Source organism: Hermetia illucens, chromosome 2 (genome assembly GCF_905115235.1).
Source record: "Hermetia illucens chromosome 2, iHerIll2.2.curated.20191125, whole genome shotgun sequence".
NCBI classification, from domain to species: Eukaryota; Metazoa; Arthropoda; class Insecta; order Diptera; family Stratiomyidae; genus Hermetia; species Hermetia illucens.
Window position 1 is genome coordinate 26,207,892 of NC_051850.1, and position 25,115 is coordinate 26,233,006.

A 25,115-nucleotide genomic window follows, 5' to 3' on the forward strand; every position below is an offset into this window, starting at 1 on the left:
GGAGGGCCGATTTCCATGATACCAGGAAGAGTCCGTTGTTTAGGCAATTGTTGAAGAGGATGGCGAGACTTTCATTGATGGTAGGCTCACACTTCCGCAGAAGAAAGTTAGAGATGCCATCGGGGCCTGAAGATTTTTTATTGTTGTACCGGGAGATTGCAAGTTCGACTTCTTCTAGGGAGGTAAAAAAGGAGGCGAACGGGCCTGTTCTGACTATTTCAGCCGGGCAGTTGGGGGAAAAGGGGCGAAGGTAAGACCCTTCCAAGCTCAACCTTTTATCGTAGTGGCGATCACCGAATTCCAGGCGAGAGCACTCAGCAGAACGAACCATTCGCTTAGGCGGACACAAACGAACTCCTAAGCTACAATGGAACACAAACATATAAATGGACCATTCCAAGGTGCGAGATTGATTCCGCGAGGGTAATCAGGCCTATATAAACTGGTTGACAAGTTATATCGTTTTTTGACACAGTAAGTAGTGGGTATCAAATCAAAGGTCTCGGGCTATATCACCTCCCCGGCACCGTAGTGTGAAGGTTCTTTGATTTCCTCAAGCAGAAACGGGGCAGCGCCCACCGAAATCCGACGATTTTGCATTTTTCCCAATTATTACGAGCCAGGGGTCGTGGAAATTTTCAATTTTCCTCGATTTTGGCCACGTTGTCTGGACTTACATTTTCCCCGATATCTCGCCTCCTTGGCACCGTAGGGTGAAAATTTTTGAGAACATTCTATAGAAGCAGAGAGTGTGCAGAATCTTCATTGAAGAAAACCTTACCAAGGTGTCCTCGTCTGCGATCTGAGTAGGCCGGGCAGCTGCATAAAAAGTGCAGTGTCGACTCCTTCTCCTCCCCACATTGGCTGCACAGAGCCGAAACCACTACCCCAATCTTTTCCATATGGTAGTTTAAGGATCAGTTCCCGTTAAAAGCCATACTAGGGTTTTCATGTCCCACTTCTCATAGGACAACAAAAATGCCGCTCTAGTGGCCTTAGGCTCTTTAACAAGGATTTTCGCCTGACGGCAAGAGTCCAAATTTCTCCACTCGGCGGCGTGACTCCTTGCAATTTCACACTTCAGAGTAGACTTGACAGTAGATGGTCGGATTCCAAGAGCTGGTTCTGGCCCCACCATTGTGGATCCAGACCCTCGTCGAGCCAGTCTGTCAGCCTCGTCATTACCGACGATGTTGAGTGCCCGGCACCCACATCAGGATTGTTTCGTTCAGTCGGCCAAGTTTCAGCAGCACCTGATGACAATTCCGCACCAACTGGCTTGATATGTGCTGATAATTCCGATCGACTGGTTGGAACAGATTCGAATGGTGCGACCCCTCCACTTTTGTCACAGACATTCTTCTGCTGCCAATGAAATGGCATATATCTCCGCCTGGAATATGGTCGTCATTTTTCCGAGGATGTTTTTCAAGAAATTTCCAGATAGACGCATGACCGTGTGATTAGCCGCCTTTCCACGCCCCAATGGTATCGAACCTATATGCGTCGTTGGCCGCTTTCCGTTTCACCTCCAAGTGAATGGGGGGTAAATTTAGAATAGCTTCAAGTGCCGCAGTCCGCGTAGTACTCATTGCTCCAGTAATACTTAGGCAACCAATTCTCTGAGTCTGCGTTAGCAGCTTCCTGCTGTTAGCAAAGTTCAGTCTTGACCACCAGACGATGCATGCATACATCAAATGGGTTTTATTATGGATGTATACATCCAGTATATCCGTTTGGGTGAAAGTCCCCAGGTCTTATCTATCGCATTTCTACAGCACCAGAGCAATCAGTAGGATTTCTGATATTGTTCCTGAATATGATGCTTCCACGTTAACTTGGAGCTGAAATGTACTCCTAAGTACTTGACTGATTGGCCAGCTGGATTTCCGCCCTTGTTAAGGTGGGTAGCGCATAGCTGCCCCACATGACGTTCCTAGTGAACATAACTAGTCCAGTCTTCCTAGCGTTCACCGTGAGTCCATTGCGGAGGCACCAACTGTGGATTTCATGCAGAGTTGCATTCAAGCGGTCACATACTGTGTCCGCAAACTTGCCGGTAATTAATACGGCTAGATTGCCAATGCTTGCGCGAAGATTTTTTTGTCCTCCAGGAACACCAGTCACAGCAGGGTATCCATTACCAAGAGCCATAACAGCGGAGAGAGAACCCCTCCCTGTGGGCAGCCCCTTGCTTCAATAGACTTCTGGCCGACCAATATGTGGATTTTTCTCCACTCTAGAATGTGAAGGATTCAACTGATTAACAGCGGTTCGATTCCATGCTATCTTGCCGTATCACAAATTGCCGCAAATGTAATCTGAATATAAGCATGTGCTAGGCATGCGTGATATATATTCAGAATATGGGGAGGGCCTCCATTCCCTCTATTACTAGCGCAGGAATGATGCCATCTGGACCTGCAGACTTGTATCTATGGAACGAGTTAAATGCCCATTTTACTTGATCCAGTAATACTACTTTGCATGCCAGATTCCAGTCTCTCGGTTGAAGGCTGTATGGACCTCTCGGCCCCGCGATTGGATTCTGGATGCTGCCTGGGAGTGCAGTTCAAGCAAATGGTTTGCCGTTTCTTCATCGCTTTTTGCGTACCTCCCGTTCTGTAAACGTAGATAACCCAGTTTCTGGCTACGTTCTTTGACCAGAATCCGCTTCAGCTTTGAGGTTGCCCCAAGAGAGTTAATCTCTCCGCAAAAGCGTCTCCATGATGATCGTTTAGCCGATCTTATGCTCTTCTTTAGAGCTTTCTGTGCCTCCTTATAGCGATTCCAGCTAGCGCCTAAATCACCCTTTAGAGCACGATTGAGCAGCATCCTTGTCGTTCTCCTCTGATGCGCTTCCCAGCGATCGTGACTCAGGCACTCAATTCTATTTTATACATCACCCAATCTGCCTTCCGCAGATTCCGAAATGGAGTGGGTGGAGGTGGATCCATGCCCATTACGAAATCAATGCGTCTGTGATCCAAGAGTGTGATATCGTTTGGTACTCTCCACTCTCCGATCAGAGCCGCGATGTCAAGAGATGCCACCGTAATGTCGATGACCTCTCGCCTAACCACGGTGAAGAAAGCGGGTTCATTACCCAAATTAAGGATCTGCAAATCGGCTCCTACTAGATACTCCAGTAGTCCCGATCCTCTTGTATTGATGTTCGAACTTCCCCAGCATATGTGGTGAGCGTTGACATCACATCCTGCTATTACCCCCATGCCTCTACTTTTGGCATATTGGATAGCTCTGATGAATGTTCCACTGGGAACGTCTTCTACGTCGTAGGGAAAATATGCAAAGCACCATAGTATCTCTTTACCTCCCTGTTGACTTTTTATGGCTTAGCTTAGCCGATGTGGTGACGCCATCACATAGGTCGTTAACCAGGTTAGTCTTTGGGGGATAATGTGAGCCGTATTAGGCGAACACAGAAAGGGGATCTGATGCTGGAGTTAAGTAAATCCGCCGACAAGTCGGCCGATAACTTCCGCGGGAAGGTGGAAAGTGTACTTGGAGAGGAAGCTGAGGTAAGAGCTCGGAAACAGGAGATAATGGTTGAGTGCAAGGACCTAGATGAAGTCACCTCACGGGAGGACATCTGTGCTGCGCTAAAGCAGCAGTTCAACCTTGGCGATATAGACCAGAGTGCCATAAAAAGGATGAAGAAGGCATATGGTGGCACACAGACCGCTATTATTAGTTTGCCGGCGGAATCAGCTATTAAGTTGATTACCGCGGGCAAGGTAAGAGTAGGTTGGGTCGTGTGCAGGCTCAGGGAACAAATCTCTCTAAAGAGATGCTTCAGATGCCTCGATTTCGGCCATTTTGCGGCGGCATGCACTAGCCAGCATGATAGGTCGAGGAGTTGCAGGAAGTGTGGGGAAGAGGGCCACCTCATCAAAGATTGCACCGGAGATCCACGGTGTATGTTATGCAGTGGGAAAGAGGGCGTGGACGGCCGGCATATTGCGGGAAGCAGCAGATGTCCGGTATATAGGAGGGAGCTGAACCGCCCAGGAAAATGAGATTGATACAAATCAATCTCAATCACTGTGAGGCAGCTCAGGACCTGCTCTCGCAAACCATTCGAGAGTCGAATGTCGATGTCGCGGTTATTTGCGAGCCATACAGAAACTACGGCGGTGCGACTTGGGCGGTGGATGCGTCTGGCAACGCCGCAATCTGGGCGTGCGGAAGACAGGCCATTCAGGAAGTCATGGCCCCCCCGGCAGCCGGTTTTATAAGGACGAAGGTCAACGGTGTCCATATTTACAGCTGCTACGCTCCTCCTAGTGCAACCTTAGCACAATATGAGGAGATGTTAGACAGTCTGGTGTTGGATGCTAGAGACCGCAGCCCTAAAATCATTGCGGGCGATTTCAACGCGTGGGCCCTGGACTGGGGAAGCCGATCGACGAACACCAGAGGTCAAATTCTGTTGGAGTCATTTGCGGAGCTGGACATCGTGCTGGCCAACGTTGGATGCGTGCCCACCTTTCGAGGAAGAGGGTCGGGTTCGATCGTTGACCTGACATTTGTTAGCACTTCACTGGTGAGGGGGATGGCTTGGCAAGTGAGTGAGCACTACACCCACAGTGACCACCAGGCCATCTTCCTCCACATTGGGAACCGGGGAAGCAGTCAACGACGCTCTGGAGGTGGAAAGGCTAAGGCGGTTGGCTGGTCTATCGGAGCTTTCGACGAGGAGATATTCCTGGCCGCATTGGAGGGAGCCCATGATCCGGATGGAACAGCGGTGGAAAGGGTCACACAGCTGTCTCAGCGTGTAACCGAAGCATGCGACGCTACGATGCCACGACGACGTTTGCACCACGGCAAGAGGCCAAACTACTGGTGGAACACGGAGATCGCTGCCTTGAGATCCTCTTGTCTCCGAGCGAGGAGACTTTCCCACAGGACAAGAGGAAGGCCGGAGCACCAGGAGCGTGAGGAAGAATACAGGGATCTGCGAAGCAACCTTAAGAAGGCCATTCGGAGAAGCAAGCGGGAATGCTACCAGAAGCTCTGCATGGAGGCTAATACGAATCCGTGGGGTACAGCCTACCAAATTGTAATGAAGAAGATCCGCGGGCGAAAATCACCTCAGGTGACATGCCCACGGCTCTTGTTGCAAATAATTGCAACTCTTTTCCCGCAGCAGGAGCAGGACGAAAGAGAACCCCAACTGGCAGCTCAGCAGGACGTCTTCTCGATCCCTGATGTTACCGAAGAGGAACTTTGGGAAATCTGCAGACGTATTGGGGACAGCAAGGCTCCGGGATTGGACGGAATTCCGAACAGGGCTCTGAAGGTGGCGGTCAAGGCCAGACCAAGGTGGTTCGCAAGCACATTCGAATCGTGCATGGCGGAAGGAGTGTTTCCCGCCCAGTGGAAGAGGCAGAAACTGGTCTTACTACCGAAGCCTCGAAAACCACCCGGCGTGCCCTCTTCATATCGCCCTATTTGTCTCTTAGACACCATGGGGAAGATGTTGGAGAGGGTGATATACAACAGGCTGCTCCCGTTCATCGAGCTTGCGGGTGGTCTTTCAGAGCGGCAATATGGGTTTCGGCGAGCCCGTTCTACAGTCGATGCAGTAGCAAAGGTCGTGGAATTGGCTCGAAATGCGATGGCCATGGGCAAATGCTGTGCTCTGGTGACGCTGGACGTCAAAAATGCTTTTAACTCAGCCAACTGGGGCTGGATTAAGGGCGTTTTGGCCAAACTGGGTGTTCCTAGCTACTTGGCTCGGCTCATCGAGAGTTACTTTTCGGATAGACTTCTCTGGTACGAGACGGACGACGGGTCGAAGGAGTACATTGTGACAGCAGGTGTGCCTCAAGGTTCTGTATTGGGACCGCTGCTGTGGAACATAATGTACGACGGAGTGCTTGGCCTTCGAGTGCCGGAGGAGACAACGCTGATTGAAAAAAAAAAAACCAGGTTAGTCTGGAAGTCTTTGGAGACTACCATGCAGGTGCGGGGTCGATCACTTCCATTGGCATACAATAGGTCAGCATGTTTGAATTTTATGCCCCTGACTGCCCCACCAACAACCCACGGTTCTTGTATGAGGTATATAATTGTCTTGCAGCTATTATTATTAACTGATAAGTGCAGTCGCCGCTTTACAATGCTGCAAATTTGCTTGGGAAATGTGGCACCTCATCTACGTTTCAGATGTAGATGCCGGGGCTGCATGTCCCCTTCAATGGTTTTAGGAGCCGACACTTGTAATGCGACGGTCCCCAGCCCATAGTAGAGCCGGCAACCTGATTTTTCCTGAACCTCCTTAACATCGGGTTCAGGAACGCCGATAGTGAGAAAAGTTCCCGGCCTATCGGTTCTCTCTCCTGTTTTGCTGCATAGCAGCAACCAAGTGGAAGTGCTAATGTTGTTCTGTACACCAAGTTGTTCCAGAACCCCCAACACCATTTCGCTCTTCTTCTGGAAGCCAGAGAAAGCACTTTTTGATCGATGGAAGTTCAGAGACCCTTTTCAAGGTTACTCGCGCACCCTCCCACACATCGTTAAGGGAGAAGCAGTACTGCCTGAGTCACTCGTTCGTGTCTTCGTCGGCAAAGTGCAGCCGTAACATTTCACGGTATACACCTACCGACTCAAAGCAAAGCTTAATGCCTTGCGCGGACGCAGTCCTTACAGCTAGGAGGAGTTTCCTCCTAAGCTGTTCGCACTGCTCAGTATCGTAGCCGGATGGATTAGAGTCGTCATACGGGACCCATCCATCGGCTTCGATAGCCATGGCTGCAAATGAAGGTTTAGCCGTTGCGGGCCGAGCCCTCTTTGCTGCCTTTTGTGTCGAAGAGTTAGGATGCTCCGAGGACCGCTGCCGCTTCGGTTTCCCCTTAGCCCCAGGTGCCCTGAACGCTCCTTTCCCCTCGACCTTGGCACAGCTCTTGGGTTGTGCGTTGCCCGGAGGCGGTTTGCCCGAAGGCGGTTTGCTCGCAGGCGGTTTGCCCAGAGGCGGTTTTTCCGAAGGCAGTTTGCTGTCCGTGGACAGGTGCTTACCCATGGGCAAGACTTTAGTCTCAGCAGGTGGCGCCGATTGGAGCCTGGGGTCAGGAGTACTGACAGAAGGGACCTGCTTCGGCTCGTCCGTTAAGGACTGGGTCCCAATTGAATTGGTTCCCACTTGAATAAGTGGGGAATCTGAGTCTAGACTCAGGTTCTCCATCGATGAGCTCAGGGTTGCCCCTTCACTCGGGGTTGGGTCGTCACGATCGAAGTTTAACTGTGTTTGCTTAATAGGTTTATGTTTTTTTTTTGTTTTTTCATAGTTGGCTGCCATGACCTCAATTTTTCCGGGGAAAGTAAGTCGATTTCGGCAGAGCCCCTTTTTGCCGAGACAAGGCTAGTTGAAACTGGGGGTCACCTGATACCCAGAGTTCACCGTTTACGGCCACATCTTAACCATTCAGCCCTCGGCACGGTAGTCACACCTTGGCTTTGGGTTGGCAAAAGTGGCAAAGTGTTCTCAGCGCTCACCTTGGCATCGAGATCGCCGATCAACATGACAATATCGCCTTTAGGACATCCTTCTGGAACTGCATGTTTTTGTTCATAGCAGGCAGTACTGCACAGTTGTGATATTCCTTAGCCTGAACCAGAATCTAACAGTCCAGAGCTGTCAGAAACCGACTCTGAAGTCAACAGATCCGGCTTGGAAGGTAAATTTCTTCGAAAATTACAAACAACTTAGTTTCTCTGCAGATACAAGTTACATTTCTTACTTAAACATACAGTTACATTCTTTCTAACAAACTACACTCCATCTTATATAATATATTCTTTGATTCGCACTTTAGAAACTATATTACATTTAGACTCTAACCTAAGGTGATTTCGAAGCATACTTTGGTTTCAGTATTTGCCACGCTCGGTACAAAATCTCGCTGGGTGACTTCTTCAGTACAAGTTTGGGGTTTTCCTCAGGAAATACAGTGTAGATCCCTAAAATAAAAGTTTGTCCTTGAAACCACAAATCAACTTGCTAAGAGTCATATATTCACCTGGGAAGCACTTCGGGAAAACACTTCCTCTTGCCTGGAAGAATGTTTCAACCTGGAAGGAATGGAGCAGGACATCATGTTGAATGAAATTATCCTTCGGGACTGGCTCCGCTGCTGGCTCTACTACTATCCGTTCCGGGGAAAGCCTCTTCGAAGCAATCGATTCTATTGGGAATTTATGCGGTGGTTGTTGTTTGACCGTAGATGCAAACTCCTCTGCGTTCTTATCGCTCATTACGTTTATTTCTTTTACTGGAATTTGATCCGTAATGACGCCCTTTGACAGCGACTCCACTGCGTTTCCGGTGATTGCTAGGGTTGGTCCTTCAGAAGGTACTATCAGCTTGACCTGTAAAAGAAATATATTGCGATCAGCTACTAATGTTGGAGATGTTGAGAATCTTACTATCTCTCCTGGCTGCTTATTGAGGTCTATTCCTTCGGCCTCATCCATCATCATTCGGAATATTCCATCTGCTTCTTGGGATGCTAGTGGCGATTTGGTTGCTTGCTCTTTCTGTTGAGCAGTTCCAGCCGCTGTTGGTGGGACGCTGGCAAGCTTTCTCCTCATTGCAGGCACTTGCTTCTTTGCTTTCTTGGCAACTTCTTCGGTTTCCTTGATGGGCGCTAATCCTATACGTTTTCCTATGGTCTGCAGGCTAGATTTGGACATTGGTACCTATTCCGGATAGTGAAGTAACAGTTAAAATCGCAGTTCCTTTTAACAAATGTATTATGAAACTTTACCGATAGTCGTTCTCCCTTTTCTGCAGCTTTTATCAAGTCTTTGTTCGTTGGAATCTCCTTACGTACTTCCTCTAGGGCTTGCACAAGTCTCTTTTTCTTAATCATCATATCTTTAGTCTTCTTCGGTACTCTCCAGTTCTTGGCGGCACCTTCTGGTGACTTATCTTGAGCTTGCTCCACACTCTTTCCTTTCATATGAACCGGTTCAATGGACTTCGCTTTTGGAGGCGGAGGGCGTGCTAAGGGGAAATCAAACATAAAATGAATGCCGGTTTACATTGGCGACCTGGTTTTATTATGCTTCAGGTTAAGGTTAATCTACTTGCGGTGTCGCTAGAAACCGTTTTCGAACAATTCAAGAGTGTGTAAGGCCGGGCTGGAAGTAGTCTCATCCAACTAAAGAGCATCTGTTGGCATGCTGGTCATGTGTTAGGGGCAAGCGGATCTGGCGGAAAATGAGATCAAGTAATAGCCCGGGGATTGTCCTCCCTGCACTGGAAAAGGTGCTGACAATACTCCAAGCCCATGTGAAACAGCATATGCCGAGGGCTGCGTGGACAATGGGGAGCTTGGTTTTTAGTATGTGAACTCTGAATATCTTGGGCACTTTCAGTTTCAAATAAGCCCTTTACCCAAATGGCGGAGCTAGTCAGGGTGGACATTTTCTCAGACTTAAAAAAACACAAAAACCGACGATAGAAGAAGAAGTGATGATGCAGGCGCATCAACAGAGAAGGAGCTGCTGGCATCCGAACAGAAGACAGTAGCCGTTGAGGACAGTACAGTCGGTGACAGCCGTAGCACCGCTGTGCTGAAGTTAAAAACAGAGACCTCCGGAAGCGAGGCGGCACACGGACAAGTGGTTCTAGCGTGGAATTCACTGCTGTCGACCTGGGTGTAACGAGTATCAGCCATAGTACTTCTAACCCGAAAGCGTCGACGTTGGAGGACCTCTTAAAAGCATGGGCTGACACGAATGTCGGTCACCGAAAACCAACAAACAAGCGAAAGTCCACTGGAGTCCTACTCAGGAACTAGTACCAGAATGCCATACATATTCTGAGTAAGGTTGTCAAGAATAAGGAGGCTGGTACTATCAGCGAGCTGGATGGAAGGGCCTCGTTGAATACCAGGCGATTGTTGAAGAATATAACAAAAAACCGCCTGGGAAACGAGCGGAAGGCGAAACTCACCGCCTTTAGATGCAATCGATCTCAAAACGAGGTCAAACATCAACAGAAGCGGGTCATAGTGTGCTGGGGCTTGGACACAAAACAACCTCAGAAAACAGATTAGCAGCAACCGCCGTTCGACGCGCACGAACTGCAACACTCTTCAGTGACATAGCCAGGAGTCTTATGTATGGTGCTGGTGGGTGATAATTCCGCCACTTGCAAACTAGCGCTTCCCAGGCGGTCCGTGGGTTCCATGTTAAAGCACTCAAGACCCAATTCTCCCTGGATTTTCTTGGTTTGTGCGCCGCTAAGATCAGCGGCCCCTGGGAGGACATAAAACCAAAAAGCAGATCACAAAGTACTGTTCGTAGCCAGAAACGCAAAGTTGAAAATTGTTCGTTCCACCAAGTCGAACGACGACCTAGATCCAGTGAACACCTCCAACAAGTTGTTGGGGGAGATGAGGATCGAAGTTCGACGGGGACTATCGAAGCCCTATCCGAGCAGATTATTTTGAGGATATCGCTAATCTGTTGATCTTCTTCCTCGGGGAAGACATCGACGTCGCATTAATACAGGACCCTTGGACCAATTTACTCCACAGTATAAACGATACTGATTGGGACAGTCTATAGCATGTGTTCTGCCTGAAAGAGCTTGAACCTTTTTCAATGTTCAGACCTGAGATTCAGCAACGTAGTCGAAGCCAAACTGGAGCAGATGTACATTTCTTCAGCTTACATGGCTCTCGTTCGATCAGCTTCGTTAGAAGAACTGTAACATTGGACCAAAAAAGGCAAACCTCTTTGGGGCAGCTCAGAAATCAACGAAAGAGGCGAGTCATTCTCTGATTTTATTATTAACGCAAATTAATATGCAACAGGGTACACCAACCTTCTATTTTCAAAGTTAGAAGAACTGTGACGTTTAGGAGAAGCTCCTGGATATCACCCCACAAACTGACAATAGTATTCTTAGGGTGGAAAACCGCAGGGTGTCTGATCAGAGACCCTTCTCAAATCATAGTTGGATACTTTTCGGTCAATATTTCACTGCAAAGATCTTCATCCCTTTTAGAGACCCCAAGAAAATCGACTGAAGGAAATTTGGCCAAATTATTAAGAGCAAACTCTCCGGTGCGCAAATCGGGAAGATTGGCACAACAAAAGAACTGGACATCGGTATTCCGTAAGAAACTGCCTTTAAAGTCTCGTGCCCTGATAAATACAGTAAGAAGATATTGCCACCGTGGTGAAATGAAGATGTGTTCAGCCTCAGGAAGCTGACTTGAGAGATTTTCAACATCCGCAACAGGTACCAATATTGGCAGCCATATAAGGACTGCTTGAAGAAGTACAGGTCGACTATCAAGACTGCCAAGAGGTGGTCCAATTTGGATTATTGTCATAATATTGAAAGCACCAGCGAATCTGCGAGGCTCAGTAAGACCCTCCCCAAGAAGCGTAGGTGATTATCCTGTCTCAAAAAATTGGAAGGACGAAATCTTCTGCTGAAACCCTAGAGCTGCTGGTTCAGGCACACTTCCCCGCCAGCGAGAAGGACTGGAAGTTAAAGCATTGCTTGGGGGATATACAGCCCCAGTCGTGTGAGACTATTAAATCAATAATTACGGCTAGACTATAAACAGCCTTTCCGCGCCTAGATGGCATAATGCCCGTCAGGATCAGCCAGAAAAGGTTGTGCCGTGGCTTGTAGATATTTACCAGAGCTGTATGATACGTACGATCCTCTTGGAGACGGGCACGCGTGGTTTTCATACCGAAATCGACAGGTCCTAGACATCCACTTAAGGATGATTGTTTAGAGAACGCACGTCCTCTAAATCCTAGCATGCCTACTTCAAAGGTAAATCCACAGAAATCGGTCTTCATGAGATAATTGGTACGGTAGAGTGGTCAATACAGTAGAAGCAGTCCATTATTGGTACTTTCTACGGCATAGAAAGAGCATTCAACAACATTAGTGCTAGCGCCATCAAGGAAGCCTTAATCAGTATTGGTTTGGAGGGGTATCTTACGCATTCGATAACCTATATACCTCCTCCCTCTAGACCTCCACATTAAATTCGTTATAGTGTGCAGTTCTGTAAGGATGCTGGACAGCGAAGCCCTACGGCAAGAGTAACATCCTAGATCCTACGCCACACGCAAGCCGAACTTCACGAGAAACTTCGCTGAAAACTTTTCAACCAGGGCACAGTGGAAGTTTTCTACACTGACGGATCAAAGATGGCCTTGCATGCCCACAATGTATCTGAGTCGTAAACCAGGATTGACCAGTGTATTCAGGCAGAAGTACTGGCGATATTGGATTGACTGGGGCTTGTTTTGAGTCCCAAGTGAAACATAGCCATTCTGACCGACAGCCAAGCGGTCATTAAGGCCTTGACTTAGCGGCGGCATCCTTCAGGCTGATGGGGGCAGCGTAGAAACACGCTAAATAGTCTGGGTGACATGCTCAAAGTCACCCTTCTCTAGGTTCCCGGTCATGCCACTAGGCGGATACTGTACAATTCGAATTGCTGGAGCTGCAGAGAAGAGAAGAGAGAAGAAACCCTCCGGCACTTCCTTTGCCACTGCCCAGCTCTAGCTAGAGTCAGGTTGTGGGCAGTGGGTAAACCAGTCTTTGAGAAGCTCAAAGAAATTCCAGGTGCAGGGTGGGAGAGTTGCTTTCCTTCATGAATTCTACGGGCTGCCTTTAAGATCTCTGCCGGCTGGACTCTGCCCCCTTGCTTTTACCACACCACTCATGATCGTAGGAGTGTGTGACATAAAAACGGCGCTAATTGGACTCCTCGGAGTGGTCACTGATGCCTACCTACCTACGGTTTGACAGTGTAGATATCGGATATCTATGTGGTAACAGATCACAATAAAGGAAAATACTATCATTCAATAAAGTTCAAGAAAAATACAGGTACCACGTAGACTTTATGGGTTGTCTCAAACCTAGTTGGAAGGAGAGGACTGAATGGCTGAGATACTTTGCCGGTAGAAGGCAACAAATTAATACTGAGCAGGAGTTAATGGTTGCGAGCCATTTTTTACCAATATAACAGGCACTAGGTTGCGATTCACGCGGTTACATTATCATATCACAACATTTAGTACCAACAAAGATGGCTAATGTAATTCAATGTAATCAAAATGGGGGCTCCTGACGTAGAGAGTAAAAACTATATCTAAAGACGATAAAGAGTTCTACATACCTCTAGACTTAGCAGGTAATGGTTTTCGCGGTTCTGTAACCGCTCGCCGTGGTGGTGGAGCCTTTTTACCCTCTGGAGCTGGTTTTCTACGTTCTGGAACAGCCTTTCTAGGTTCTGCAACCGGCCTTTTGCGTTCTGGTTTTTTGCCTTCCGGGGAATCCTTTCTGGGTGGCGGAACTGATCTGGCCCTTCCTACAACCGACTTTCTGCTTTCCACCAATGATCTTCGGCGCTCTGTAGCAGCTCCTCTAGGAGCTGGCGGTGGCCTTCTAGATGCGGGAAGTGATTTCCTACCAGGTGCCGGTGGAGCAGCTCCAGGAGGTAAAGCCTCTGGGGGCGGTGCAGGAGGTCGAACTTCCCGTAGAAGTTGTCTGGATAAGCGTCTAGTCAGTTCTTCATACTTTTGATCAGGAACAAATGGACGATGACTAGTAGCTTCTTCATTTAATTGTTCCAGTTTGGCTTTGTGTTCTGCTTTAGCAGCTTCTAACCTCAGATTTCGTTCATTTTCGTCATCTTTGTAGGCTTCATTTGCCGCTGCACATGCTAATATATAGAAATGGTCATTAAGTGGGTTGGGCATTTTTGAAAATAGAAAAATAAATAAATTTACCTAAAGTGTATTGGTCCTCAATTGCTCGTCTCTTTTCAGGAAGTTTGCTGATGAACGCCAGCTGGGTTTTATATTCTTTCTTGATTTTATCAAGATATTCACCCAGTCTATCTTGATTCCTTATTTTGGTTACGCCGTGGTCATAATCTGTATAGTTTTATCAATGCAAATCAAATTGGGTATGACTTGTAGAGAAAAGTTTAACATTACCTTGTTGGTACCGTAACTTCGCTAAACCTCTATAGTAATTAAGTTCTGCCTCAAACTTGGACGCTTCCTCTGGAGTTGGTTTCTTAGCAGCTTCCTCAAGTAATCTTTGGAAATTTTCTGGTAAATCGGTCTTTTTCCTCATCGCCTCCCTTCTTTCTGCCGCTTTAATCCTCGGTTCGGTTTTAGGTGCAGGTTTGGGTGGTGGAACTCTTGGAGTTTTCGCTGGAGCTGCCTTCATAGATTTCTCCACTTTCGGTTTGTCAGGTGCAGGTAAAGATTTAGCACTGGGGCGCGCCGCTAGAGGACGACCAGCAGCTCGGGGAGCAGGTGCAGGTGGTCTGGGTGCTGGTCGAGCTGCTCTGGGTGCTGGTTTAGGTGCTGTTCCTGGAGCTGGAACCCTTCTACCTTCCGGAATGCGGGCTAAACTTGGACGGCCTGAAGGTGCTTTTCCTGGACCCTTGGCGATAACATCGCCGATACGGCGCGGCTTTGGTATACGTCCAGGAGCTGCTGCTAAACTTGGCCGACCAGGAGGTGTTGATGGACGGAGAGTTTGTCGGATTACGTCACTTATTCTTGATCTAGCAGCAGCTTCCGGTGACCTAATTCCAGGCCTTCTTTGTGCACCAGCTGCTTCCTCAACGAAAGCCATATTGTTGGCTAATTGTTCCCTCATGCCTTGAAGGTGCTCCTTAAGCATGTCATTATCTTTGATAGTTTTTTTCGCTGCTGCAACATCTGTTATAGTTGAACGTAAGAAAATATAGGAAAATCATTAAAAATCCTTTAGGGGTTCTCGTAAATTAATTCATTTAATAAGTAAACTCCAAAGAGGAGTCTTTGAATACCGTTGTAGTATTTGTTCTGCAGCATCGTCTTATAACTCTCCATATTATTAATATAGTGCATTTTGGAAGCGTGTTCCATCTCCAAGAATGCCACCTCCTCCTCATATTCTTTGTCATTGGCCACTTCCTCCCTCAAAAGTCTCTTTTCTGTTAAGACAAATATTAACATATTCTTTTAATTTCAAACAACAAACTCAGCAAGCTGGGAAGGGACGTAAAAGACTATCAATATTCTTATGAAAAATAATAAACGCGGGTAGATTCACATCAAATATGTTATCCCGTACTAATGGGTATTGGAGAAGTGCGTAAACATCTCAGAAAATCGTGGAAGAAGGCAAAGTATATAACTGAGATTTATTAATGGTTTGAATATAAAGTTTTACGTGAATTTGATAATTGAGAACCTTCTTACAAGGAGCTAATGAACAGTGTGCCAGCAGGCTCTAAAAGTGAGCTAGGATGAACAGTACCCGGTTGATAAGATGGATTGAGCTTATTAACTTTATCATAACCAAACAAAAAGGAAGCTTCACCATAGCCTATAGGCACTACATAGCACAAGGTAACCTTTTTGATGTGAACCTATTCATCGCTACTTTCTACGTACGTTCTTCGAATTCTTCCTTTGCCTTTCTCCTCAGTTCATTGACATCAACATCAGGTGGGGCAGCAATATATTTTTCAGATGCCTTCTTTGCCACAGGTTTCGGCTTTACCATTGCAGCTGCTGCTTTCTTCTTTTCCTCTAAGAATTCCTTCAGACGGGGATCCAATTCTTTTTTCTTCAGAACGAGTCTCGGGGCGGATACTGCCGGTGGTGGTGGTTTTGCTTTAACTGATCTTGCATCAGGAACTCTCCCTCGTCTCACTTCCTTTCGTGGAGTTGTTTTGGCCTTAGGAGCTCCTGTAGCCAACCTTGCCACCCAGGGTTCAGCTGGTTTTGCAGGAGCAGCAGGTCGTCGTGGTGCTAGAGAAACTTTCGACCGTGCTACTTTGGCGGCAAGTGCAGCTGCTGCAGCTTCGGCTGCTTTTCTTGCACGTTTCTGTACTTCTGCTCGTTGGGCCAATCTTTTATTTCTTGCAACTTGTCTGGCGATTTCTTTATGGTCTATGGGGACTATTTGGCCCGGTTCTGCTCCTGCTTGTGTGTCCAAATCTGCTAATATGGTAGCAAGCCTCTCTCTTAGTTCGTCCAAGGCTCTTTCGCGAAGAGCCGGTTCAGCTATACTTTTGCGTGTTTCCTCAACGTCTTTAACGGAGAAAAGGATGTTTTGTGACTAACTAAATAGGGTAGCTATGGAAAAACTTACCTGCCAAATATTGGGATTTTGCTTTGTCTTTCTCCGATTCCATTTTGTCGATGAAATCCATTCTCGCTTGGTATTTATCTTTTATGGCTTTGGTACGTTCAGCAAGAGCTTCCGGTGTCAGACTTGTATTTTTAGCATGATTCAGAGCTGGACAAAAATTAATTCAATAAAAATTTGATGTTTGGGGAAAAATTGAGAACTCAATCTTTAAGAATTAAAGACTATATAGTTGGAATTTACAAGTTTTGACCGAAAACTAAAGGGGCTATTCTCAAGGTGTCATTAAATAAGCTTTCTTGAAGCTGCTCAGAGTAGAGCTCTTTACTTCATATAAATGCTCCTCGAAGGAAGATTATATAAGTGTGGCTAGAGAAAGAAGGACGATTGACTGAGCTCTAGACAACAGAGCAACATCTAGTTCCGTCAGAGAAAGGGGCTGAGAATTGGTTGGTGGTACTTCCTATTTATGATAGAAGGGGACTGACAAGTAGAGGAATTCGTGGATTAGCTGCCTAAAAGTTCCACCAACTATACCGAATTGAATACTGTTCCAACAGATCTCAAAAGTTTTTGGTACAACCGCATCAAATATCTGAAACGTGGGTCCCAAAAATATGGGGGGGGGGGGGGCGACATGCTCTCTTCGTTAACAACCATCTTTTCGTTGCAAGAGGAAATAATAGAGCTTGAAGAAATTACTGATGGTTTCGTCCAGGAAAGAAGGAAGGAGGCCACACGCTTCACACTTAATATGTGGCTTTGCTGTAATATCCAAGTGCAAGCAATCAGTCATTAACGTATTTGGGGTATGGAAGCGGAAGGAGTTCTCCCAGAACACTTGCAGAATTCAAAAATAGCCTAAAAGGTAGATATGGTTTGAAAGTAGGTAAAGAGTCCTTACCACAGATGAAAGGAAAAACCCATGAAAGTGAAAGCGTTCATGGTTTTTACTAGAAATAATAATAATAATAAACGTATTAGGGCAACAACAGTCCAGGATTAGAAGCTACTCCGGACAATATGTCCAGTACCGCATTTGGTTCGCCTATGATGGAATTAGTGTTTCCCTTCAAATGAAAAAGAAGAGGTTGTTTTTACCACCAAAATCCATCTGTCTCTTAGCTACCACGGGAAAAATGTTGGAGAGGGTGGCATAATCATACAAAAAGCAGCTTTCGTTGATTCATGAAACCGGTACTCTTTCAGCCGGGAAATATGGATTTTGGTGAGCACGTTCACCGTCTACGCAATAGCAAGTTTCGTAGATCTTGTACCAGGTGTAAAAGCTTAAATCCGCTGTTTGTTCACAGATGGCGTCAGTGAGCGTATTAAGCGGCTATATTTTTTTAGTATAACAATTCTCGACAATTGTCAGTCCATATCAGCAGCAATTTCATGCAAAAACATATTTTTTCTCCTCAATAATCATGTCCAGTTTTGCTCCCGGAAAAAAGCATTTGCGGGAAGCTCTATATTTTTGCTTCAATTTGAAGAAATCAGCTGCTGAACCACATCGAATGCTTGGAGGCCTACGGCGATGATGCTCTATCGGGAACAACATGCCGAGACTGGTTCCGTCGGTTCAAAGATGGCGATTCCGATCTGAGTGGCAAGGAGCGTGAAAATCAGCCCAGGAAAGTTAAGGACCACGAATTGGAGAGTCTTTTGGATGAAGACGATACTCAAATTCAGAAAATGCTCGCCAAGCAATTAGGTGTTTCTCAACAAGCCGTTTCCATACGTCTACGTGCAATTGGTAAGGTTCAAAAGATCAGAAAATGGTTGCCGCATGAATTGAACAATAGGCAGATGGAGCAGCACCAAAACATATGCGAAATTTTGCTTGCCAGACACAAAAGCAAAGTGTTTTTGCATCGGGTTGTAACTGGCGACGAAAATTGGATTTATTTCGGGAATCCTAAATGAAAAAAAATCGTAAGTTAATGGGGCCAACCAGCGACATCTCCTGCAAGACCAAATCGCTTCGGACGGAAGACAATGCTGTGCGTGCGGTCAGATCAGCGGGGTATTGTCTACTATGAACTGCTGAAACCTGGTCAAACTGTCGATACCCCCTGTCATCAATAACAACTCACTAAATTGCATCGTGCTCTGAATGAAAAACGGCCGGAATATCAGCAAAGAAATGAAAAGCTGATTTTCCTCCATGATAACGCTCCTTCGCACACGTCGAAAAAAGTTCGAAACTACTTACAAACGCTCAACTGGGAGATACTACCCCAACCCGCTTATTCATCAGATCTGGCCCTATCCGACTAAAAAAAACAGCAGATTTAAGCTTGTACACCTGGTATATTATGCAGTAACTTCTGCCAAGCGAAACAATTCATACGAGTAGTACCAAGTTATGGTTACAAAATATCAAACTTGACCTGACGAAGAAAAAGCTGAAGACGGTTTTTATCAATATACTGAGTGCAAGCTTAGCTTTCATACCAGTTGATACGAGGCCTATCTAACACCTCTCCTGTAACTAAGGGGTACGGTGACTGGGTTTTATAGCGCATAAGGAGCTCTGTCCGCGATATGAAGACAACCACATCCACCACCCACAAGAGGGCCAACTGCAAATAACTAGGGCCAGAATACATTCTCCAGGAATTCTCCTAGATCATATGCTATTAGGGGTTATTCTGATTCTCGTGGTACCAGATAATCTGCGATGAGGCTTCGTGGCAAGAACCAGTTCAGATGAATCCCATTATAGACTTGGGTTTGATTTCCACCAGTCATCTACCATTCTACGTACAGCACAAGATATAGGACAACACAAGACAATAATAATAATAATAATAATCGTTGGCGCAACAATCCATGTTGGATCAGGGCCTTGAAGTGTGTTAGAGCACTTCATTCAAGACCGTAATGGTACACTAGGAGGCAATGTGGTCAGCATTGCGCTCGCTCGAGATTATTACCCTGATTTGACTCAGGTACTCATTCACAGCTGAGTCGACTGGTATCCGACGTCAAATCACGATACAAATTCCACTGCCACCAGTGAGATTTGAACCGCGACTTTCCGTACGACAGCCTTGCGCTCTAACCACTCAGCTATCCGGACACACACAAGACAATATTAACACAAAACACACGAAACTGGTGACTGTCCATCATGGCTGAGATGGTCATTCGTCTCTCATATTACTGATGATGCAGCGTCGAGGAACTCCTTACGTTACTGGAAGATAGTAACCTCGTATGCATTAGTGGATCGTAGTGAAGTTCTGCTAGCAATGCACTAGCTAAAATCGTAGATACCGCTCACTTTATTAATGCCCATATTATTTAGACTGCGAAAGTGATAGTACACTGAACAGATACAAAGGATATGAAACCAGCCCTCTGAATTTGCCCCATACAGCACACAACAATGACTGTGAGAAAAGTTCCGCCAGAAGAGAAACTCAGTCAAGCTATCATGCTCAGTCAGAAGGGAGCCCATCTCAAGCCCGAAGTCCACGATAGAATTTCGTCTAGCTTAGCTGCCGAATATTTCACGTATTCATATGAGACCCGGCTTTCCTACTTTCATTCCATCTAGGCTGCCACTTAGGTGTAACCCCGTCGCTTGATCTAAACTAACTAAAACCTATAGGTCGTGGCACACCGAATAACCTTTAGATCAAGATGAGAAAGGCCCAACAATACTTGCATGGCGTTGGTCGAAACCGTGGGACATACAGAAAGCAGCTTCCTGTCCTGCAACGCCATCGCAAAATTATAGAACACAGGGAACAGTAGGTAGAACACGCAAGAAAGAGTCCCACATATATGGACCTTGCAGCTCTCATCTTTAGTCTCTATTGACACCTCATTGAACTGCGGGTAAGCACATACATTTCGCGATTTTGGTGGCTGACGTAAGTTGTCTTTCAGCAAAATCGCGACGGTTTTCTCTGTTGATACCGCACCACGCGGCTCGAACTCAAGCCCGTCGTTCCCCTCAACAAGAATGAGGAGATCATCCGCGTAAGTAAAGCATTCAATCACCGAACTAGGCTCACACAACAGTTCATCCACCACCATATTCCATATATAAGGACCAGCGATAAATCCCGGTGGGCAGCTGCGCTCCAAATTAACATACACACGCTCACTGACACCTTGAACGAATGCTTTTCTACTATGGAAGTGACATAGCTCTCCCACAGAACTAATTCCTGGCAGTTACACTCACGAAGTCTCAACAACACAGATGACCAAGTTATGTAATCAAATGCGCCTTTGAGGCGTACAAAGACTCCAAGGATGTATTTGCTAACAGAACACACAACAAAGTTGTTCACACCCATTAAGGCGCAATCGGTGGACCTGCCAGTTCGAAAGCCGTACCGCTTGTCGGACACCAGATGAGATATTTTTACCCACAGTCGCTGCACGATAATTCTCTCCAAAACATTGCCAAAAGTTGGGAGAAGAGAGATGGCCCTGTACGACTGACGAGTACTACTACTTCTGTGGCGACTTTAGGAGCACTACAGATGGCTGTGCACATCTCGCCAGCCATCCTACCCCAGCCAGGTGACTTCAAAAATCTGAACCTCGAAAAATGCAGTTCTTCAAAAACACTTGTCTCCATTCTGCCATTTCGCACAAAGAATTTCGTCGATACATGAACAAGATACACATGACGTAGGATAGGTTTGATCGGAAAGTTTTGAAGGGTGCTTCAATACATTTCCATGAACTGACAAGGTTGTTAGAATACACAAATGTGGTGTATGCAAAGGAAGCTCGAAAAATGTTTGAAGGATAGAGAAAACGTGTGGTTTCAATACCCAACAGCAGCAGTTCATTGTGAGTTCTACCTCATTTTCTAGAAAACGTAGAAGTATACTGAATAAAGTAAGGTTAATTTTCGTTTCAAAAATAGGAACTCCCTCATATATCACTTTGTGAATTGACCTTACCCGTTGGCCGAAGCAATTGGTTGACCAAATGCTAAATATTGTTGGTAAGCCTCAAGATTTTATGAAAAACTACTCCTAAATAAAATAGACCATTGCTGTCAAGATGAAGATCAAGCGGAATTGACATATAATACCTAAGGGGCTACTGACAAAAAAGAAATCAAACTAGGAGACACCTAGTTAACCCCTGGTTTTAGTGATTCTAGCTAGCCAGGTTTCACCAGCTGTGAAAGAAAGTAAGAATAGAAAATGAAACATCCATACGTTACCCTGTATCATAGCTTGTTTCGCTTTCGCCTTTAATTTCACAATATCAGTGCCTGCCATGTACTTTTGTGATGCAGTACGAGCAGCAACTTTTACCGGCTGCGCTGGCCTATAACCTTCAAGGAATTTTTTCAATCTTGGATCAGCTTCTTTTTTCTTTAGAATCATTCTCTTGTACTTGTCCTTTGCCCGTCCAACTGTCAAAGCTTGGGGAGCAGGTTCTCTAGCGAGAATCGGTCTGCCGGGTTTAGGTGCAGTTTTAGCACGTGGTGCTGGACCGGCTGGTCTTGCCACCCTACCAGGAGGCCCCCTAGGAGCTCCACCAGGGCCAGCACCTCGAGGAGCTCCTCTAGGAATTCCGCCTGGAGGACCTCCAGGAGCTCCACCAGGAGGTCCCCTACGAGGTCCGCCAGGAGGTCGCCCAGGTCCCCCTCCAGGAGGCCCTCCAGGAGCCCCAACGCGAGGTGCCCCACCAGGTGGACCTTCGCCAGGGACACGCGGTCTTCCTGCTCTTAATGCTTTAGCTCTTGCCGCTACCCTGGCAGCTTTTGCAGCTGCTGCCTCCTCAGCAGCCTTTGCAGCCGCTGCCGCCTTTTCAGCTGCAGCAGCTTTTGCGGCTGCAGCTTCCTCCTTTTTCTTCTTTCTTTGCTCTTCTGCCTTTTTCGCCGCCCTTTCTGCTCTTACTACCTCCGCTTCAATCAATTTATCTTCAATATTTTGAACGGCGGCACCTTCGCCAGCAGCATCTTTATCGTATCTTTGGAGATCTGCTATCAACTGCACTTTGAGACCTTGAAGTTCCCTTTGAAGCGCATCTGGATCCTGTTGTGCCTCTTTTACTTCTTTGATGGCTGAAAAGATAAAGATGTGTGGTTTTTTGCTACGATATACATACAATTGGATATTACCACTCATATAGCTAGCTTTGAGCTTGAGCTTGTTCTTTTCATGTTGATGAATAGCTTCCAACTTAGACATATATTCACTTTCCAAGTATTCCAACTCTTCTTTGAGGTCGTCTTTATGCGTGTGTTGTTTAGCGTATGCCACGTCTGATCAAAATGAAGTGAAAGATAAATTTTGTTGAAATAAGGCGAAAATACAAATATAAATAACTAATTTGGTTTACCCCTTTCGTATTCCTGCTTTGCTTTCTTTTTTCGGTCAAATACACTTAATCCTCCTACATATTTTTCAGAAGCTTTACGGGGTACGGGTTTTGGCGGGGGTTTCTGTTCTTGGCGTGCAGGAGGTGGTCTTCTCTTCGGAGGTGCTGCTCTTGGTTGTGGTCTCTCTGGTGGTCCAACTGTTCTTGCTCGCTGTGGCGGTGGTCGCACCGCAGCTGGTCCCTGTAGTCTTGGCACAGATCTTGCTCTCGGAGCAGGACCAGGTCTTGCTGCGCCAGGCCTAGGAGCGGGACCCGCTACAGGCTCTGCAGCAGGACCTGCAGCAGCTGCTGCAGCGGCCGCCGCTCTTTCAGCTGCTGCTTTCTTTTTGCGAGCCGCTAACGCTTTGGCCGCAGCAGCTTCTCTGGCCTCTTTTGCTTTCCTTGCGATTTCTGCCGCCTTTTCAGCTGCTCTTTGCTTTTCTTCGGCAGCTTGTTTGGCTTGTTCCGCCGCAAGTTTCTTCCTGGCTTTAGCGTCTTCTGCCATTTTAGCATATCGTTCTGCTCTTGCCAATTCTGCGGCAATTTGCTGGTCTTCTACAAAGCCCCACTGTCCGCCTTCTCCAGCAGCGTCAACATCATACCTTTGCAGATTAGCCATTAATTGCGCTTTGAGAGCCTTCACTTCCCTTTCAACTACTGTAGGTTCCCTCGGGGCTTCTCGTACTTGTTGAACAGCTAGTTGAGTGAAATAATACCAATTTCGGTTATCATTCAAATAAAGGGAGCTCATTAGTACCTTGCATATATTCTGATTTCAATTTAAGTAGATTTTTTTCATGGTTTTTGATGGCATCCAACTTGGATTCGTATTCAAGTTTGAGGAATTCCAGCTCTTCAGCCAGTTCCTCCTTATTAATGATTTCTTCTTTTGCCTCGGCGACCGCTTTCAATTAAATATTAAGAGTTTCATGTTTCAGAACAATAAAGGAACATATCCTTGAATTCAAGCAAATCCAACCTACCTCGATCATATTCCTGTTTAGCTTTTGTTTTTCTTGCCATTGGGTCCACTCCGACATATTTTTGAGTTGCCGTTTTTACGGGAAGGGCCGGTTGAACTGGTTGTGGAATACCGGCGTCTTTCTTTGCTCGGGCTAACGACTTTCTAGCTTCGACTGCAATTGCTTTTTTTGCTTCTTCTTTAGCCTTTTCAGCGGCCGCTGCTTCCTCTTTCTCCTTTCTCAATCTTTGGGCCCTTTGTGCCAGCTTTTCTGCCCTTGCTACCTCTTGGGCAATTTCCCTTTCAGTGATACCTCTCACCTCTGGTTCCTCTTGTCCGGCTTCTATTTCCAACTGAGCCAAATCGGAGATTAGCTGACTTCTAAGGGTTTCCAATTCTTGTTGCATCAACTCTTGATTTTCAATTGTGCCCCTGACCCTCTCAACATCTAACACGATAATGAGTTGGTGAGTAAATAAATGAAATTTTCTCAATTGGGCGAATACCTTTCAAATATTTGGATTTTACTGCTAGTTTCCTATTGTCTAACTTGTTGATGAGGTCCAACTTCTGTTTATATTGCCTTTGCCTTTCTTCGATCTCAGCGTCAAGTTGCTCACCCTCTGGGATTACGCGCCTTACCCCAGCAACAGCTTATAGGATGAAATCGATTATTATTTTTGCCTGAGCTAAAATTCCCTGAATAACTTAATAAGGTGCTTGAAGATGGTGACTTTTTTAATAGACCACTTTGAGGAATTCGTCGATGGAGGAATGGGCAAACGTTTGCCCTATTCCAACACCTTGTACCTTAAAATAGTTTCTACAAACGCTGGTAACAACAACGTCAAAACAATTTTTTGTAGTAAAGGACTTCTGCCCATATTTGGCTTACCTCTTTCATATTCTTGCTTAGCTTTGGCTCGTAGTCGAACCAAGTCTGTGCCCGCTATGTATTTTTGTGAAGCAGTTCGACTTTCAAGCGGAGCTGCAGCAGCTGGCCGGTACGTCTCTAGAAATTGTTTTAGACGTGGGTCAAGGGGTTTAGATTTTTTGAGAGTTAATCTTTGCTTTCGTTCAGCATGCCACCCTCTGCTAGGTGGTGGTATACCCGAGAGACGTGGTACCATTGAAAAGCTTGGTGCCCCTGATAGTGGCCCTCCTAAACTTTGTGCTCGAGATGGGCTCCGCGGTCGAGATGGACCAGCGACGGGACTTGCCACTCGAGCAGGACCTGCCGGTATTCCACTTGGTCCCCGAGGAATGCCACTTGGACCACGTGGAATTCCGCTTGGACGACCACTTATTGGTTGCCTCACTGGCGAAGTTCTAGGAGGGGATGCCAAACTCGGTCTATCTGGCGCAATTTCGCGTTGCCTTTGATCATATCCTTTTTTCATTTCGACATGCAAACCTAGTGTTTTTTTCTTATAGTCCTCTACTATCTGGTCAATACGAATTTTGAGCTGAGCTGGATCTTGAATTTGGCTTTTAGCAAGCGCAATATCTAAGGTTAATAAAAAATTATCCATGAACATTAGTTCTATTTGTCTCTTCAAATGTTGGTCTAGCTTTAAATAATTAATTTGCTAGAAAAGATTAAACTTCAAGATATATATGCATGAA

General features: G+C 46.3%; 1 protein-coding gene across 1 annotated transcript in view; it reads right to left on the bottom strand.

Annotated features, from left to right (window-relative positions):
- Nucleotides 1-7,735: 7,735 nt before the first annotated feature.
- LOC119650412 (titin-like) overlaps nucleotides 7,736-25,115 on the bottom strand; it is a 30,910-nt gene continuing 13,530 nt past the window's right edge. The window contains exons 9-25 of the mRNA XM_038053197.1: nucleotides 24,385-24,996; nucleotides 23,996-24,142; nucleotides 23,512-23,937; nucleotides 23,286-23,432; nucleotides 22,511-23,224; nucleotides 22,290-22,433; nucleotides 21,384-22,232; nucleotides 16,181-16,327; nucleotides 15,478-16,119; nucleotides 14,868-15,014; nucleotides 14,020-14,757; nucleotides 13,810-13,956; nucleotides 13,197-13,742; nucleotides 8,793-9,031; nucleotides 8,452-8,724; nucleotides 8,046-8,394; nucleotides 7,736-7,986 (exon numbers count right to left, since the gene is read on the bottom strand). Of these exons, the coding sequence (XP_037909125.1) occupies nucleotides 7,868-7,986; nucleotides 8,046-8,394; nucleotides 8,452-8,724; nucleotides 8,793-9,031; nucleotides 13,197-13,742; nucleotides 13,810-13,956; nucleotides 14,020-14,757; nucleotides 14,868-15,014; nucleotides 15,478-16,119; nucleotides 16,181-16,327; nucleotides 21,384-22,232; nucleotides 22,290-22,433; nucleotides 22,511-23,224; nucleotides 23,286-23,432; nucleotides 23,512-23,937; nucleotides 23,996-24,142; nucleotides 24,385-24,996 (6,386 nt within the window). The 3' untranslated portion in view covers nucleotides 7,736-7,867. The remainder of the gene's footprint in view (nucleotides 7,987-8,045; nucleotides 8,395-8,451; nucleotides 8,725-8,792; nucleotides 9,032-13,196; nucleotides 13,743-13,809; nucleotides 13,957-14,019; nucleotides 14,758-14,867; nucleotides 15,015-15,477; nucleotides 16,120-16,180; nucleotides 16,328-21,383; nucleotides 22,233-22,289; nucleotides 22,434-22,510; nucleotides 23,225-23,285; nucleotides 23,433-23,511; nucleotides 23,938-23,995; nucleotides 24,143-24,384; nucleotides 24,997-25,115) is intronic.